Source organism: Diorhabda carinulata, chromosome 8, assembly GCF_026250575.1.
Source record: "Diorhabda carinulata isolate Delta chromosome 8, icDioCari1.1, whole genome shotgun sequence".
NCBI classification, from domain to species: Eukaryota; Metazoa; Arthropoda; class Insecta; order Coleoptera; family Chrysomelidae; genus Diorhabda; species Diorhabda carinulata.
The window spans coordinates 18590908-18611546 of record NC_079467.1 but is presented as its reverse complement, the minus strand read 5'-3'; the positions used below and the strand labels follow the sequence as shown (position 1 = coordinate 18611546).

Sequence of the window (20639 nt, the reverse complement as noted above, 5' to 3'; positions counted from 1 at the left end):
TTATTCCCATTATAATTTTTAATTGATGTTTCGAAAAGGATTTTTATTAATTGCAAAGTATATTAGATCAATATTTGGGAAATAACAAGAAAAAAAGATGATTTTCTTCGATCTTAAATCTCATTAAACATTTTATGTAAACGGATTTAATTATTAAACTGATTTCTCAATATTTTATCTTCTTTTCCAATATTAATTTTTCCTCGAAGCGATTGAGTTGAGGGAAATAAAAAATATTCTACTAAACACTGTGATCATTTTTTTCAATTAAAAAAATTGATGATTATGAGAAAAGTTGGTATAAAAATATTTATAAATATCTAAAAAAAAAAAAATATTTAGAATCTTGTTAGGTTAATAAGTGAAATGTAAACAAATATTATACATGACAACTGCAGTAATAAAAATTGCTGAAATAAAATAAAAAAATTAATAATAAATAATTAGATTGTTAATCGTAATTCATAGACCGCACTATGTATATTTATTACTTCTTCTTCTTTCTTTTTTCATGACTTAGTCTTGTTTCTTCTACTATTCAGCATCTTTGGAAGTAGATGTCCAGTTTCGTGCCTCTCTTGGGAGGTAGGCCAAAAGGTCTCCTTGAATTTGGTTTTTAATCCGTTGCTCATTCGATCATCGATCATTCTGTCGGCGTGGTTTCTCCAATATCATCCTCTCGATATCGATCCAAAATTTTCAGATATTCTTTTATAACTTTGCTTCTTATTTGGGTTCGTTCATCTTGTAAGTTTTTGCCGCTTGGGATCTCGCCTCAAAGTATTTACATTGCATACACTGGTGAATGGCGTTGTCGTTTACAACTAGTTTACACCTTGTAGCCTCTATTACCATTGATTCTGTTTTTTCTACAAATATCTGCATATTCAGGTTTTTGGCTGTTGTTTGGAACCGCTCTAGACCCTCTTCATTATCGGCTATCAATATTGCGTCGATTAGATGTATTTAAATGCAAATATTCTATATATAGACGAAATAAATATTTATTTTAGAGTAAAACACTATTTTGAGTTGGTACATCACAAAATAAAGTTATGCACTACTCACGCATTTATCCATTCATTTATTTTATCCAATTTAAACTAAAATAACTGTGTTTGTATATCTAAATATGTATTATTAAATTCATATCTGTCTTTATTCTCACAAAACTGTGCAATTTAATTGTCTATATTCCCCCATGGTCTAAATAGCGCCATATTTCTATTTATTTGAAGAAATTTATAATTAAATGAATCTCACCAAGCGACGCCACTGCTTATCGCAGACTGTCTAGCAGGAATATTTCAAAGAAATTGTGTACAAACGCTTTCCGGCAGCATTTATGTCGATGTTTTCATTGGTAAACAAAGGAGATGATGAGGCCACGTGACCTGACGGTTTGTTAGATGTTCACCGAATTTTATACGGGGAGTAAACATTATTTTTCATTTCTTAATTTGGTATGAGTGCCGTGCGTAATTGATGTTGGAAGAACTATATAAGGGACGATTAATTTACTACGTCAGGTTTACCAGACTATGGAGAAATATCCATGGTACTACAAGCCATCCACGGTGCATAAAATTTTGTTGCATGGTTTTGAAAGGAAGATACACAAGAAAGTAGGAATAAGAATCACGCGGAAAATGTCTCGTATACCTACCAACGAAGACGTGTTCCACAAACTACTGGAGCCTTTGGATACTTTTATTACGAATATGAATAAAATGCACCTGAAAATCAGTAAAGCCGCTGAGGAACTGTTCTGACATCCTTGATTTGAAATCGTAAGTTTATATTCAAATTGATCAAGTTTTTAAACTGAATTCATAGTTTTATTTTTACAAAATCCTCCAGTTTTCAAGCTTCATCTAATTTTCAATTGCATTATTCTATTTGAATATTCCAAATACTTGTTGCAACTTGCTTTGATGAGAAAAAAATCCTCATTAGTTCTTCAGTATTCTCCGGAATCTTGATAAACACAGCAGAAAGGTTGAATAAATTTTCACAATCAAATTAAGAGTTTGATATTACGATAATTTGACCGCATCGAGCGCTGTGATAGTTGTCATCACTGTATATTTCGCTTCCTACTAGATAAACTAAATAATTCTTGGAATTTCGATTATTCTGATTCTCTTTCTTACCAATTGCGGTACACTTACTAATCTTACAAATATCTATTATAATATTTATTATTATTGCTTCTCATAGAGGGTCATATTTTTCTTCTTCAGAAACTAGTAGTGATCACATATCAAGGTTGGATCATCCCCTATCGTCGTTGATAATGAATTTAATTTTAGTGACATTAGCAGGCAATTGATTTATAGAAAATTAAAGTTCATTAACTAGCTCCTCGTTGACCAAAAACCTCCTCCCGACACTTACCAACGAGTTACAAGCTCGGAATTCTTGTGTGGTAAACTTTTTTTTTATAAGATTACTGTCACTCAGCAACTTTCTAATTTGTAGCCCAAAGAAATACCCTTTTGTGACTGTTGACTGTTTAATTTTAACTGCCGATTGTTGACAATTGACTGTTGACGGTTGACTTTTGCTTCATGACTATTGCTCTTATGGAACAATCATCTGAGAGTCATTAAAACTCAACTAAAATAAATATTGTAATGCATAAATAGGTTTACCAAGCCCTGGAAAGCATGAACAAAGTCAAACTTGTCTGAACCTCTGAATTTTTCTGAAACTCTATCATCAATTTATACTAATTATTTTTCTAAAAAATCAACAGTGATAATTAAAATATATATGCTACTTAAACCGTCTCCTGTACAATTTTAGTATTTAATTTATACCGGTCTACTTTATAAACTCATTTTCTTGATCATTTTTTCATTAATCATATATAATAAAACGGCATGGAGTCCATTTTAATTTTCTTAATGGAAGACATATTTTCGTTGTATCTAAAACATACTTTCAAAAGAAACAGCATAAAATGATTAAATGATTGTGATAGCTTTCAAAGGTAGTGGATTTCCTTAAAAAATTGAGAATGTGGAATAATATTTTTAATAATATCTAGTTTATTATTTTTCTCTTTTTAAAAATATATACAAGGGTTGCTATTCAAGTTTTGAGATATGGCAATACTGATGTGACTATGTCAAATCTGACATCGCTATAATAAAGTTTGACATTTTTAATGGTGAAAATACTCACACAAACATTATTTTTGGTAAAAAAGCTCGTGTCAATTGGTGCTGCTTCAACATCTATAAGACAGGCGAAGAATCATGGATCTATGCATATTAACCCAAAACTAAACAACGATCGACTTTATGGGTCTTCCCACACAAGCCAAATCCAACTGAAGTTATTCGCTTCACTTCAAGCCAATGGTAACTCGTTTTTTCGAAATAACTGGACATATCACAACCGTTCTATTCGAGCAACGTAGAACAGTCAATTCTGAATGGTACATCAATATTTGTTTGCCAGAAGTGTTTGAAAAAATTAAGGAAACCAATCGAAGAAGACGAATCATTCTCCACCACGACAATGTCCCAGCTCTCATACATCAGTTCAAACAATAACGTTTTTGAACAGTCAAAACATAGAATTGATGAGTCATCCGCCGTACAGTCCTTGTTTGTCACCCAATTATTCCCGCAAATCAAAAATAAATTACGTCAACGTTTTTCTACACCCATAGAAGCGATTGAAGTTGGAGGTATCTCAATCGGAATGGCAATTGGTTCAAACGCATACAAAAATGTATTGATCTCAATGTTAATAATAATAATAATATTTTTAAAGACAATAAAGACATATCCAATTATAAATATTTCAAACTTAAGTAGCACCCCTCGTAATTTCTCTCTATAGATATAAAAAAAGGCAGTTCCAACTTCGAATGTCACAAATATTGTCCTTTATCTCCAGCTTTTAACCCACAAAGACACATAGTACAAAGCTGCTGCCAAAATTTATTTCTTAAATAACAATGCATTCCGAATATAACTTCCATCCAGATCTCTTCTGATACAATCATCAGTCTCATGCTCGCTCTCGGCATCCATATGTTTAGTGGTCAACTATCATCTTCTTTTCTTTAGAGTAGTACCAAACACTTCTTCTCTTTTCTAGAAAGGGCAGCTGATTCAATAGGAGCAAAAGCTATTTCTAGTCGAGGACCTTTTCTATACTTTGGATACCTGGTGTAGTTTGTCAGCTCCTTGGAGTTTGGATAAATCTTCAACTTTTGAAATCCTTTTCCGATAGTTTTCTGCATCATATCTTTTTTGGTGCAAGTTTCGGTAGATCTTCTGTACCTAGGAGTGCCCAATACTTGTCTGAGACTAAGATTCTTTCGGTGACTTCTTATTGTATTCCCACGCTGTAGCGTGATAATGTTGAGGATAGCCCCGATGAAGTCGAGTTTGCTCTTCAGTTCTTACCTGGATTGACTTTCTCGTTTTTCGTCTTGTCCACTAAGTTGTTGACGTGGTCCTTAAATGAAAATCCTTGGTCTAGGATAACTCTCAGGTATTTGGCTTTGGTGTTTCAAGTGATTTCTCTTCCGTGTTGTTTATGTTATTTTTTGGTATGCTCATCAAGCTCTTTTTCAAATTTTTTTCTTCTAAAAACGGAGCCAGATCTAGTAAAAAGGTAAATGGGCAACGATTTCAAATTGATAACTGCTGATGAAATCTTCAAGGCCAAGTTTGGATCCTATAAATGATTTGATGGTTGAACCGACTTATTAATTTTTATTAAATGGCCAAAAAAGGATTTTGAAACAAATAGATCTCTAATTGTAGATTCTATAAGATCAAGGAGGCTTTGTTGGTACCAACACATTAATGAAGATGGTTATAGAATAACGACCGAGAGAAGACTGCTGTTTAAATTTAAAAATATAGAATGCAAAAGTAAGTGTAGGAGTACACAGTTGTAACAGACAGACAGAACTGGGAAACAATTGTCAATTAAAAGCTTGTAATAAAATAAACAGCGAAAAAATGTAGACCCATCTTAAGATAAGGTGTCAAGAAATTTCAATTTTGTATAAAATGTATAACCTTTGATTAAGCACTTACAATTTTTTTGAGTCACAGAGAGTTTTTTGTCGATTTAAGTAATACTTTTAAGCGGTAGTTGAGGCTATACAACCCAAATGGAAACGTCAAATTAACTTTTAATCAACTTCTCGGTCTACTACTATAGTTTCGTTCCGTGGAAAACCTAATTGGCTATTAAAAAAACTAATTACGTTTCCAACGATATTTTACCGTCTAAAAGTCGGCCATTAAGAAGAAATTCCATTTGAAAGAATTTTTTGAGTGGCTGGTTAAGAATGTTATGGAAGTATACTTTTTTATCGAAGCAAATCTTTTGTATTCGCTACTTTTCTCGTATTTTTTGACGTCTTTTACGTGCATCGCCTTTAATGATAATTTTTAAATGTCATTAAATCATATAGAATAATTCATTTGTAAGAAGAAGTTCATTGATTTCTCTCCATTTGAATTCAAATTGAGTATCTAGTTAGTAGTAATGATATTTTTCAAAATATTTTTCACCCTTACATGAGTGTCAAATAAAACACCTTTATCAGAGTCACGAGGTACCTTTATACAGTTCATATGTAAACAATCAAGATCCGTTTTGTCATCCTGTATGTAAATTATGTGACGTTTCCACCCACAAAATTGCAGCAATTCACAAAACAATAATACCTTTTTGCTATCAATAGTATTTTTTGATACATCCTGTATATCCCTTTTTTAATACCCTTTTGACATCGATATTATTTTTAGTTATAACCTGTATGTAAAATATGCCACGCACCTTACTGGGGCGTATGTACCGTTATCACAAGTGTGTGGTTTGTCAAGATAAGAATCCTTCCAACAATCTTTGAAATTTTCCCATTTTCCCAGATCAACAACATCCTTATTGAATCCAATCATTGTAACGTGCTTGAGATTTCCACTTGACTTTTCACTTTGTTCCTATTGTACGAGCTTACTTGGAGTTAGTACTTCTAAACAAAAATCACATATTCAAAAATATAATTCAATAACATTAGCAAAACCTTCTAGTGACCAAGGTGAGTTTGCTGCTTCTGATAATGAACACGATTATATTCTTTTGGTTGAAGAGGTTAGATTAGTTCTTACGATTCCTATACGAGTTTTGATAAGGAAAGTATTTTTATTGCAAAAGATGGAACATAGTGGAAGTCTAATCCACTTCCCAGAACACAAACTAGTAGTCGAAACATTATTAGTCAACGGATCGGGGCAGCATCTTCAGTAAACTACAATCAATGGAAATATTCCAAATATATTGTTCAATTGAATATGGGACATAATCTTGAGGGAAACTAAACGGAAAGGGACTAAGATTACTCAAGCATGAAATAATAAACTGTTATTAGCAAGAGACTGACATAAAAAATATTCAAACCATTCACAGAACAAGAATTGAATGTATTTTTTGGCAATCCAATCTTTAGTGCAGTGCATAGATCTAATAAGGAGCATTTGACTGATCTGTCAGTCATTATTTCGGGCTGTGTTTTCCTATGTTAGATTCTAAATGCTTCAGAAGGTTTGATAATGATGTAACGCACTCTGAAAGTTTGTTAATTGATAAAACGGCTGCAATACTAGATATTTGGACTCTATTCATTTCAAACCTAGAAAATATGGCATCAAAATGTTTTGGACTAAATGGATAAATATATAAAGGAGTTTGAGTGATTGCAATCGTCAACCAAATGATGGATACTGCACGCATTAGATCTCGTGGCTAAATTGGAGCAGAACAAATCAGTGGCCTTTTGCAGTTTTTTACAATATCATTGACGTTGCTGCTTTGTCAGCATATATGTATTGAGTCTACAACTGTATGGTAAAGATATAGGAGATACGTTGTGACATTAAAATTACTTGTGAGATCTGCAATGTAGGACGTGCTTGGCCAAGAACTAAGGTCTCGATTCCTTCTGGATCTACAACTTCTGTGAGTCATACAAGAAGAGATTCTATGAGGCGTTTCGCATTCATGGGACGTTGCAACTTATGCAGAGAACTCAAACGCAAGCAAATACATACACGAAAAGCTTACACCAATTGCAGATAGCCAATTTGTGATAACCATTCAATAACTCGTCCAGCATATAACACCTGCACGTTAGCTCTGTTAATTCTTCATAATAAATGTTCATTATTTAATTTTTGTTCAAAATTATAAATACTTCTTTCATAAAGGGGTATCTTGTTACTCTATTGTGTGTTTAAAATATATTTTGGTTTCAACAGACCATTGTAAATAGTTGACTGGATGGAAACAATTAAAAATATATCATTTATGAACAGTTAAGAGCTCTCAACTACCTACAGAGCGTGAATTATACTTTTGTTTAAATTTGAAAATGCTAAAGTCATCCGGATACATCGTCACTCACATAAGGGTTAATGCCTGGTATGGACCTTTGTACAAGATGGATAATTAGTATGATTCTTAGACCATACAATTACTACTACTTTGGTCGATAAAGTGGTAACAAATCTAAGTGGACTAACGTCAAAATGATCGCACGAATTTCCTTCGCCGCTTCTAAGGACTCCAAAGGAATCGAAAAGCAGTTTCTATGCTTTTATGGTTCGAAAATATTTATAGAATAAAAATAATAGAAAATTATGTACAAGAAATCTAGTATTAATTTAAAAAAATAATCAAAACGCAGTGTGTAATATCTCTTTTAATAATTGAAATGTAAAAATTACAATTCGGAATGTTGAAAATATTGCAAATGCCACTTTTCTCAAGCAAATAAATTTATCTGACAAACTAGCCCAATCATTTAGTATTTCTCTAGACTTATCCTTAGAATCTTCAGGACTTTTCTTACTTAAGCAAATTTTGTCTTCCATAGCTCTAAACTTTGAGTTTCCATACACGCGAAAAAAGAATCATTAAAAATTATGATAGTAAAAGTATGGTTTTTCACCCAAAATTACATACCCATGAATCTTTATGCACGTATCAGTTACAAGGTTCAACAAGCTTAAAACAATTTTTCAATATGTTGCTTCAGTCTCAAATTGAGTTTCGCGCGTTTGGTCTGAGTTGTTCTGCTGTAAAGAATAATTAGAAGATGACCCACGTACGGGATGGTGATTACTCCAGAAAACTTTGAATTAGGAGTGAAAGTGATCGGCAACTGAAAACAAAAGTAATTGCAGTATAGACCGGAATTTCCACAAATGCTCTAAGGATCCTATTTGAGTATTTGAATATGACAAACAACTAAAATAACGTAGCTTGTTGAAATCAAATGAAAATCAAAAGTTTTAGACCAGCTTACGAATTTAAAGTTTCAAATTATTTATTTGTAGCAAATGTGGGATTCTATATTATATGGTATCATAAAATTGAAGAAAGGTAGTTCAGCGATGCTGAATTTTTTATAGAGCTATTTTAGCGGTCTCAATGGGGGCTATCTGATTTATTAGCTTAGGGAAACGATATATCTTTTGGTTCCGATAACAGTCGTCGTATCTTTAGAGACCATATAAAAGAATTATTCAGTAAGATAAGTTGAAAACTAATACGTGCTATAAACTGATACTTTATAATAAGTCAGATCTCAAAACCGAAATTATACAATGTGGTTTAACGACAAAAATGTTGAAGAGATAATCTTAAAATGGGGCACAGTCATTTTAGATTCACATATTATTGAAATTTTTTGTACAAACATCTAGTGTTTAAACTGAAAATACGTGATGTATATTGTTGCAAAAGATGACGTGATTTGAGTTGAAATTTAGAAATTACAAAAACTTTATCATTACATATATCCGGAAATATTGAGTGTAGCGACTTGGAGCTTTTTTTAGAAAAATTAATTTTTCACAAGTTTGTTCACGTTTTTTTGTAGCTCTTCTCATTCACGTTTAAAAATCAAGTTTAAAGGCTTGTAGTACCACGCCGGTTCGAGTTACAGCTTGACCGCAATGGACACTTTTATACATAATGCAAAAAAACCGTACATTGTCGAAGTGATGCTATGAAATGCCACTGAGCTATAGAAACCTAACATCTCAATCGAGGACTTGATATTAAGATTAAAAGCCCAAACATTCAGGGGATTCTTTTTGAATACTTGCTGCAAAATTTCATGAAAAGAAAATAGCATCTTAGTGTACAGTAGCCTTGGAAAGCGAAGCAGTGTGTACTAGAACATTATCATGAAGCAAACATACATCGCGAATGATTTTGCCGCTCTTTTTTGGGTAAATTTTTTGATACAACTGCCTTGAAGTAATATAATGCATTATGGTTGTATTCGATTCCTTAAATTCAATCAAGAAGATATCCGCGTAGTCTAAAAATAATGTAGCATTACTTTTTTGGTGCTTTTCGTGACCTTTCCATAGGATTTTCTTTCCTATGTCAGTACATAGTGAAAGACCGTAGTTTCATCACTTATTACAATTGATCTTGGTCCTCGCACCGAAGCTCTAAATATCGCTCACAACATTCTACTCGACGACATTTGCAGTGCGCTGAGAATGCGATAATTATTTCGATGCTCATGCTCTATAATTTCTTCCATTATTTTTTTGTTTTTTGGAATAATTTCCATCACAGGACCTCCCGTACGTGGGTCATTTTCTAATGGTTCTCGTCCCCAGCGACCTCAACTAATCATAATCTCATATTTTGAGACCAGATTGAGAAAGAGCAGTATCAAATTTGAACTGTTTTCAATTGACAAAAGTAACAGAGCTTACTATGTATGATTATTAGGGTGCTTCATAAAATTTTTTTTCAACTCTTACAGTCCCAAATGTTTCTATTTGATATAAATAAAACTTTACCAAAGAGAAGCCCTGTAGCTCAACTCTAAGTGGTGGCTATTTTTATTTTAGTTTCGCATTTGATTCAAATGAGAAAATTTCATTTTTACTAAAAGTAAATTTACAAATAGTTCTCGCAATTTTCTACAAAAAACCATTTTACATTCTTGAAGTTGAGTCTTCGAATTTTTACCCGAATTAATCTTCAGTATTATATTTAATGAATTATAAATTTTAAAAAAGGTTGTAAGAACGTAGTATAAGTGACAGCAGACTAGAAATCACAGGCAAAAATTTCCGAATTGTACCACAAAAACAAACTTGCCTTTGGTGAATAAATCTAAATAATATCGCATTGAAAAAAATATTTTTCTTATATATTATGTACTCTAAAAATTATTAACGGAGGATTTTTTTTTATATAATAGAAACATTTGAGATGGTAAGAGTTGAACAAATTTTTTTTTGCAGCTTCCTATAATGATTATAAAGTACAACTTGTCTAATTGTGTTTCTGAGCTTTGATTGCGTTACGAACAATTCGCAAAATGGTTTCATAGGCCGCCCCTGTCCAGCTAATATGGAATTTTCCAAATTTGGCGAATTCGCGCGGCGCTTTTTGAGCGACGTCATTTTTTTTATAAATGTCGAAAGCGCCTTGGATGAACTTTCTATTATAGCGGACGGTTTATTACAGTATTTCTTTCTAGGAAAGTCTATTTATTTATTTTGTGTTTCTTTTTGATCTAGAACTTTGTAGAATTTTATTTAGGTATATAAATGAGTTGTTCGTTAGTTTGAAATAAATAGTCGTAGTGAAAAGAACGAATTAGTGAAAGTAATCGCAGAAATTATTTAAGTGATGTTTATAAATAAATTATTATAAGTTAAGTGTAATATATAGTGTGTAAATAAATTAAGAACGTAAAAGATAGTGTTTATTAATTCAACTCACAAATAATAAGAGTGTAAATAAATACAAAAAACGTTACAATAAGAATTATTAAATATAGATGAATTGACCAAAATAACTTCCCCTTGACATATCTCTAGACCTATTCAGCTTCTGTTTGTTACACCGCTGGGTTTACAGAGTAATTCCTGCTGCAATTTCTAAACGTTTTATCGTCTTAAAATAATTTGTAGTTGTTAGGATAAGCCGAGCAGTACAATGCATCCTTAAATTGCTTCCCGGGGCTTAAAAATGTTTTTGCAGGAAAAAGAGATATTGTCAAAAGGGAAAACACAAAGTCGCTTCCCTTATTTCATGTTATATGGTGCATGACTCCGCAACGTCAGTTTGTCGTAAATCAAGATTTTGCCTTGAAGGAATAGATGAATTCGTGCAGTTTCCTTTTGTTGTAAACGTTAATTTATGGAGCGTGAAAAATGCAATTAAGATTAGTTATTAGTAAAAATGTTCAAATTGAAACAATCATAGATAAAAGTATTCAAATTCTTATTTAACAACAACCTCTGTAAAGTTTCTTTGTAAAAATTCATCTAAATTGTACCAAATGCTTATGAGAAATCAAAAAATGCTTCATGTCTAGTGCAAATGATGTTATGTTGAAATATGTTATGATTGAAGCTAATTACATTGAATTTTTCAACTTACTGTTTCTATTGCATACATTTTCTTTACTCTCTGAGTATGTACAAGGATGGTTCAAAGATAAAACGGAAAAGTGACTGCACTGGATGTTAGACTGGTCTGTTAAGAAGCTGCAGAATTGGGCATTATCAAAGAGAATACTGAGCAAATAATTGGAAACCGCAAAATTTTAGTTAGATGGGTGCAAAGATTTCTGAATTTTGAGTAGATATTCACTCGCTCACTAGATATTCCTCTCCTGCAACGGTATGAAGAGGAAAGATAAAATATGTTGCACCGAATCTCCACCACAGACGAGACTTGGACGTTCCACTATATTCTGGAAAGTAAATGTGCGTCTATGGATTGGAGGAAGAAAAACGAAGGCGAGTCAGTTAAGGGGAAGGTTTGGGACTTGCAGAAGTAATTTTCTCACTGAACGACGAATGATATTTCAATCTATAGTGCGATATTGCTGCAAGTCAACCCTAGACCACATACAGCTCGGCTTACGGCGGAAACGTTGAAAGATTTGACTTCGGGAACACCCTCCTTATAGTTCCGATTTGTCGTCATACGACTATTATTTATTCGGTCCATTCTGTATTTTTAAATATAGAAATCTCTCCATAACGTTATTTTTATATTTCTCTTCATTTTAAAATCTAAAATTGTCCGGGTAGTAAAAAGTTTATCCGCTCAGATATATCACGATGATTTCACTCGGGAGTGTTGAAACTTCAAAGAATAAATCATAATAAAATATGGCAAAGGACTTTAACACCAATCACCATGTTGATGGGAAATGGATTGCCATTATCCACATTACCGTCTATTTCTTGATTTATGACCGAACCCGATGAGACCAATAAATTTTAAATTCACACAGCATTCAGCTGCTAATGCAGTTTGGTAATTTAGGGGTTCATACACCATTGATTGTAAATTACACCTATTGATATATGTCTTTAAGAAATATTTCAGTATACGTTTTACACGGTTTTATACAATATTTATCAATTCAGAGAGGGTACACGGAGGATTCGATTCTTTCATAAGTCTCATTTATCTAAAGGCTTGTTTCAGTGCCGCTGCTTTTTTTTCATTTTCATTCCAAAATTATTATATCAGAATTTCCGCAAAATCTTCCTAGTAGGCGCGTACAATGAGAAATATTGAAATCTTATACCTACTCATACGACGGTGGTTCAAATATAAATAGAAATTTTTCTATTAAAAATTTCATTATCATGCTACAGATCTGTATATAGTCCGTCACACTCTACACAGTTTTGCCTTTTTCGTAAAAATCTCTCGGTTTGTCACGCGCATTCTACCTCTCCATTGCCTTCGAATCGCATTTCGCCAAGTGCTCCTTTCAATGGAATAAGTAAATTATACTCCCATGGCGACAAATCGGAACTATAAGGAGAATGTTCTGGTGTTTCCTAAGCCAATTATTTCAACTTTTCTATCGTAAACCGAGCCGTATCCGTTCCGGCGTTGTATTGCAGCAATATCGTACTACGGATTTGAATATCGCGTCGTTCTGATCTGTAGATAGGTTTCACCGTGTTTTTAGGAGGTTACTATAATAATTCGCGTTCACAGTACATTAATCAGTGAGAAAATCAACCACAATTACCTTTCTCTAGTACACAACATCTTCCCCGCCGATACTATAATCTTCGCCTGAACTTCCTCCACTCCATAGACACGCGTTCACTCTCCAGAATATAGTACTTCATCACTTATCGACTGTGGTCAATATTCGGTGAAATAAATTTTCTCCTTACTTTTCATATCGATCGAGATGAAGACATTACGCTCAATCACAGGGAAAACACTAAGAGACAGAATAAGGAGCAATGAAATTAGAAGAATGGTGACGTTCCGGATATAGTGAGATGGACCAGAACTAGAAGAAGAGCATGGAGAGATCGTGTCAATAGAATGGACAACGATCGACTGGCGAAAATCGCAAAGCCAATACAAGTAGACCGCCTGGAAGACCACCAAAGCGCTGGTATGAGAGCTGGTCCTCGGAGTCACAACTTAGGCTGCCTCTTTGAAAACACTAGACATAGTCTTAAAATAAGAAGAAGAAGAAGAAGACTTTTCATATAGCTGCAGAAGACGCGTGCAAACTTCCCAGCTTGTAAATTTCTGCTGAAAATTCAGAAGTCTTGACACTCATCTAACTGAAATATTTCAGTCACCGCCCTGTTCATGAATTATTTCCTAAATACCACCTACGGTGATGCCCAGTTCTTCTGTAATATTGCTTACAGTACTGCGTAGGTTTTCCAAAATGAGTTTTTCTACAGCGCCGATCTTCTCATGACCAACATTTGTTGTGGAACGCTACGCATGTGGTGCAAGTGCAACCATCACTTCTCGGCCTCTTCTGAAAATGATCCCGACTGTTCACTACGCTTCGTAACAGACAAGTCTAACATCCAGTACAGCCACTGGATATTAGACTTGTCTAATGTTGATTCTACAGATGATGTCTGATAAGTAATTTCGCTTTTTTTATATTGAGATTTTGAAACACCCTCTATATAAACTTGATCTGTTTAATTTATGACTTGCATTATAGCTCGTTGAAAAATTAAACTATTCTTCAAATTCTAAGAATATTTATGAATAATTAGAATAATCTTAAAGACTTTTCTTTATTCTAAACATTACATTTACGTTACATAAAAGGCACTAATTATCTAATTAATTTGGTAACCCATCGTTAGTATAACAAAGGGAGTGTGGAGTACTAAGTAATACGTTTAATGGCTCAATAAACAACCATTACCTTGTGACAGGAAAATGCTTCGGGGGTGTAGCTACGCGAAACCGCTATTTCCGAGAATTTAGTTTGTGCCCTGAAAGATATTGTGTTTAACAAATACATATACGGGTTCGTTTTCTATTTATAATTGGAAAGGAATATAAACGCAAAGAAATGTTCATTCAAATTGAATAGAATAATCGCAAAGTTCCGAAAAACGAATGAAAATGCATTAAAAACAATTCTATGAGTAGCTATTATCAATCATTAAAAACATCATTTAGCAGCCGTCTTGTCCATTTATATTCTATCTTAGTCTTAACATCTTGCTCGGTCTTCGGCATCCAGTTAGAAGACAGTCGCCCTCTGTTTCTATATGCTTCATCCCTTGGACGCCTTTCTAGTATTCCGTTCTTCAAACTATTATCACAACATGGTCAGTCCAGTTCCATTTTAAATGTGTGACTATTTCAATTCAAAGAAGGAGCAGACTAAACATACATCGTGACAGCAGAGGAAGTAAAAGAAAATATAAATGTGGAAGAAATCGGCTATAAAGAAGTCAAAGAGGGAAAACGGAAAATCAAAATCAACAAAGCGAATGAAGCAGATAAGAATTTCAGATTCGGAAATGGTCAAAGATCTGGGAGAAGAAGGCAAAACATGGATACGCGAGATGATGAAGGGAGCATGGGAATCAAAACAAATACCACAAGAATAGGAGGAAAATATGCTAGTTCCAATCCAAAAGAAAGGAGAACAAATTACGAAAACTACAAACAATATCCCTAATTTCAGTATTCTACAAGATATACACTAGGAGAATAGAAGGAAGACTGAGAGTAAAAGTAGACAAGAAACTGGAAGAAGATCAAACGACATTAAGAAACAATAGATAATATGAAAGTATGATACGTTACGAAAAAAGAGAAACGTTCATAGATTTGAGAATAGCAATCGACTTAATTAATAAAACAACGCGTGGAAGATATTAACCAAACTCAATAGACAAAGATGAGAAGGTTTTATGATAGAAAAAGAGATATAACAAGTAAGTCCATGATTATCCATACTAACAATGGATGAAATAGTAAAAATTGTGAAGAAACAGAGGCACCTACAAACTTGAATATCTCTTGGTATCAGTAATAAGAGAGGATGGTTAGATAGAAACGGATATTACGAAGGAACAAATATATGTTATGCATAGAATAAAATATTGTTCTTCAATAAGAAGGATGTATCAAAAAAAGTAATAATGAGCGTATACAATTCAATAGCAGTTCCAACAATAAAATAAATTGTAAACGTAATCGAGATGAAGTACCTGAGAAAAATAGAAGCAAAAAACGAGGATTGATAGAATGAGAAATTAAATTATAAGAAACAATACAAGGATGGAACAAAATGAATATGGTAAGCAAGAACTGTAGGAAGAAGAAGAAGGGGCAGACCAAGAAACATGAAACGAAAAAATAGCAGATACAAGAAAACAAAGGCAACAGCCAATAAATCAAATGATGATGCTGGCACGGGACAAGAAAAGATGAAGGAAATTGGTAATACATTTCGATTACCCTGACAAAAAGAGAAATGAGAAGAAGAAGAAGAAAACTCTTTCAATTGCATCCGTAACTGTTGGTTTTCTAAGCAGTTCTTTATTTACAGTTTTTTGTGTCAATGTTAGTTTTTCCGAGCCATAAATCTTTAGTGGGATGACGCGTTTGGATCTCATATCCCAGATATTTGTAGGATGTTATGTATTTTTTTCCTTTCAACTTCAGGTGGCGACTTAGTGCTAAATTTATCATAAATTGGGTTAATTTCTTCCTAGGATTACTATCTAATAAGATTCATTACATTTGTCTTGTATATGCAGTTAAATTGCCACACTACACATGTTTACCCATATTTCGAATAAAATTTTTCTTTAGAATAAATTGTTGAATTTTTCTAAAATACATATCTTAGATAACCTCAAATGACTAGTTATAATTATTGTTTCTTATTACAGGTGTCGCTGGACAGGAAATCAAATTGGAGATCCAACCAAATGAAAAAGTTATAACGAAAGAAGTTGGTCGTGCTCTACCTCTAACTTGTCGACCTGTTGTTCCGGATCCTACATTAGTTACCCAATTAGAGTGGAGGGATAAATTCGACAGAAAAATAGATAGTTTCAATAGAGCTAGTCCCATATATGTACTGGTAATATTCAGTCAATATATCAATAATAATTTTATATACAATGTGTTAGTGAAACGTATAACATCACTCAATAAATTGTGTGACTGACACACAGATGGCGCTTCCATTGCTAAATCCATATGACTTTTATGAAGTACCAACTTTCAAAAGACTATGTATAATTAAAATGACAGCCATTTAAGTGAGGTTATTGTTATTTGCAAACCAACGGATTTAAAAGAATTTAGTGTGTTAATTTATCATTGCTTCTTGATAAAAAATATTGTACAAGCCCAGCAATGGCTTCAAAAGTGTTATACGGACTCTGCTCTATCGAAAAGAATTTGTTATTGGTTAGCTGGATTTAAACGTGGTAGTACAGAGACCGATGATGGTGAACGTTCTGGTCGTCCAATTGATGTGTTTACTCCAGAAAACATCAAAAAAGGCGACAAATTGGTTATATATAATCGCGAATTGAAATTGCATGAGACAGTTGAGGCAGTAAAGATATCAGAAGGTAGTATGTTCACAATTATGCATGAACATTTGATCATGAGAAAGTTTTTTTTAAGAGGGTGCCGCGTTTACTTACAGTCGATCTAAAGCAACAACGTGTTGATGATTCAGAGCAGTGTTTGGCCACGTTTACATGTAATAAATTAGATTTTTGAGTCGATATGTGACAATGGATACATCACTTCACTCCAGAATCAAAACGGTCATCATCTGCGGGGTTTACAGCCTGTCCGTAGCGTCCAAAGACACAATAGTCAGCTGGGAAGGTTATGGCTCAAGTACTTTGGGATGCGCATGAAATATTGATCATCGACTATTTCCAAAAACGAGAGAAAATCAATAGTGAATACTACATAGAATTGTTAGATCGTTTGAATGGAAAAATCAAAGAAAAACGACCTCATTTGTCGAGTAATAAAAACCACTGTTTCACTAAGAAAATGCACCGGTTGACAAGTCGATGGCAACGATAGTTAAATTGAACGAATTACACTTCGAATTGCTTCCTCATCCATAATATAGTCCAGATCTGGTCCCCAGTGACCACTGGTTATTCACTGATCTCAAAAAATGTTCGACGGTAAGAAATTCATCTCAAATGAAGAATCAATTGGTGAAACTGAAGGCAAAAGACAAATCCTTCCACAAGTACGGCATCGGAAAGTTAGAGAACCGTTCGAATGATTGTATTAATTTGAAGGATATGATATTGACTAATAAAATCGATTTGTTGCAAAAAATGTGTTTTCCTTTGTAAGTCACACGATTATTGAGTGATGTGTCATATAATTAATAATATGCGTGTTGCGTTCACTTCTCTCGAAATGTTCGATAAATAACCTTAATAACACTTTTCAGTATGAATCAGTATGAATCAGTATGCTGATGAGAACCAAAAATCGAAATCGATAATGACAAATTACATTGTAATATTCATAATTGTGAGCAATCATGAAATACGCGTATACTACCAGTCAAAAGTTTTTGTTTTTCATCAATTGAATATCAAAATAATACACTTCAACAAATTTTTCTTTCTTTTTGTTAAGTGAAGGCTAAAACAACGTCTCACAAACCACTCTTTTATAACGTCATAATGAAATTAATGGGTAGCAGTGTGCTAAAGGAGTTTCTTGGAGTAATGAGTAAAAGTTTGAGGTTATCTGGATCTAAAAGAAGAGTGTTTGTACACAGGAAGAATGGACGTTAGATCCACGTATAACCCCGAAATTAAAATACGGTAAGGACTCGGTGTTGGTTTTTGGGGATGTTTTAGATGAAGGGCGGCTGGAGAACTGGTAAAAAAAATGAAGGGATTCTGAAGAAGGGATGGTATAAAAATAATAAAGGAAAATTTAGTACGTTCTGGCCAGCGCCTGATCAGCAAATAACTTATCTTAACTTAACACAATTTGACTCGCCCTACCTCAACCCAATTGAGTTGTTATGGGACAAATTGGACAGTAAAGTCAGAAATCAGTGTCCTACTTCCCTTTCACATATTTGGAATATCGTAAAAAACGAATGGAACCAAACAGACGATGATTATTAGTAAAAATTGTTTGTTGTGTATCATTTAAAGCAAAAACTTTGGACCGGTAGTTTATCGTTATAATAATAAATTTTCCAATATCCAATTCTAGAATTCACCGGGTGAACAAGGGGCTGTTTTGATCTTCTCCAGTTTAACAGCAAATCAAGCAGGAAGGTATAGTTGCCACGCTTTTTATGCCAATACAGAACCACTCACCGCATCAGTAGAAATTAGGACTTACGGTAATGTTTATAATTAAATTCAAATTATTTTTCACTTCGAAACATGTATGTTTCAGAGGATATAAAGTTTGTGGATGCACCCGAGAATCAATATCCTGTCGTAGGTCGAGACTTTAAAGTAAAATGTAAAGTTAAAGGTAACCCAACACCTACCATCGATTGGAACAGAAATGACCAAGCTATTACTACAAACGATAAATACGTTGTAGATACCGACGAATTACTCATTAAAAACGTAACTGAAGCAGATGACGGCGCATATAAATGTAATGCTATCGAAATATCCACAGGACAATTCAAAACAAGGAATATAAATGTAAGATTCCATTTAAAATATTATTCTTATTTTTTTTTATATATACAGTATTCAATAACAAAACGAGTGGGATAATTTATACACAATTAACATCTTATGTTTGTAAAATACACTATTTAGTTCAATTCTATATTCACTAATCCCTGTTTCAGTTGCTAGACTTGCGCTTTATATATTAAATACACATTCTAGAACATTCGACTTTTGGAAATCTATAGAAAACCGTGGAATAGAAATTCTATATATAAAATTTTTCAGATTGAAGTTCAAGTACCACCGAAAATCAAACCAATGGACCCCATAACAATCGTAGAGGGTGAAACAGCATCGGCGAAATGTGTAGCTACCGGTAAACCACCACCGACTTACCAATGGATCAAATTGAAGAACCGCGAAGATCTATCAGTCGTTGATAGATTCGAAGTGAAGAAAAACACCGGAGAATTGATAATGAATCGAGTGGAATACGAAAGCGACGACGGTTTATACACGTGCATTGCCGAAAATACAGTGGACAGAGTAGAAACAACCGTTAGAATAAACGTTCTAGTTAAACCGAAAATAATAGAACTGTTAAATATAACAGCGCCGATTAAAACACGAACGGAAATAATCTGCAAAGCATACGGTAGACCACCACCTAAAGTAACCTTCAGAAAACTGAGCAGAAAGGATCCCTTCAAAGTTGGAAAACAATTGGACGATGATAGAATATCTTTAGAACAACAATCTATTTCAGATCGAGGAGAATCATTCGGTACATTGATCATATCGAATCTAAGTAGACCTGATGATGGTCTTTACGAATGTATAGCGGATAATACGGCCGGTACTGCTTATAAAAACGGACATATAACAGTAGAATTTCCACCTTCATTCGAAAGAACTAAAAATTTACCGCCTGTTTGGATTTGGGATAACAAACCGGGTAACTTGACTTGTCTTCCCGAAGCTATACCGAACGCTACGATCATATGGAAATACGGCGACATCGAAATCCAGGATAATAACAATTTTCAAAAAATCGGAAACGGTCCTGCTTCCTATCTCATAGTGAAACCTTACAACGATAAACGATTTTTCACTGAATACAAATGCGTAGCTACCAATAAACTTGGACAAGCCACCAATAAAATATATTTGAAACAAGGTTTCGTACCAGGACCCGTTTCCCAAGTCAAAACCGAATTTATTACAGCGACAAGTATCAGATGGAATATCATACCAGCTAATCATTTCGATGGTTTACCTCTAAGATCGTATACCGTTCGATATAAGCCCGAGAGGGAATTATCGTGGGATTTTGCTAGAAACCACACCTGGAGTTTTGGTAAGTCTCATACAGATAAATTCGTAAACTAGTTATAAATATTTGACGTTAACTCGTACAAAAATCAAGATAAAATGAAGTCAAACGGATCTGTAATTGAAAATACTTTACGAACATCTTTGGTATATTCAACAATGGTTTTTTTGGAACGTCTATTTCAGTATTACCGACCTAACTCGTACTTAATTAATTTTTATTTGAATCGCTTCTGTTAATCGTTAGGAATTTTTGAGAAAATATTCAAAATTTGTTTATTAAATGTGAATTATAGCGATAAATATGTA

The 20639-nt window shown here is 33.5% G+C and overlaps 1 protein-coding gene across 4 annotated transcripts in view; it reads left to right on the top strand.

Moving 5' to 3' along the window:
- Nucleotides 1-20639, top strand: part of LOC130897171 (fasciclin-2) — a 274310-nt gene that overhangs the window by 225194 nt on the left and 28477 nt on the right. For all 4 annotated transcript variants that reach the window (XM_057805892.1, XM_057805891.1, XM_057805894.1 and 1 more), the window contains 4 exons: nt 16242-16435; nt 18577-18709; nt 18766-19025; nt 19284-20355. In XM_057805892.1, the coding sequence (XP_057661875.1) occupies nt 16242-16435; nt 18577-18709; nt 18766-19025; nt 19284-20355 (1659 nt within the window). The remainder of the gene's footprint in view (nt 1-16241; nt 16436-18576; nt 18710-18765; nt 19026-19283; nt 20356-20639) is intronic.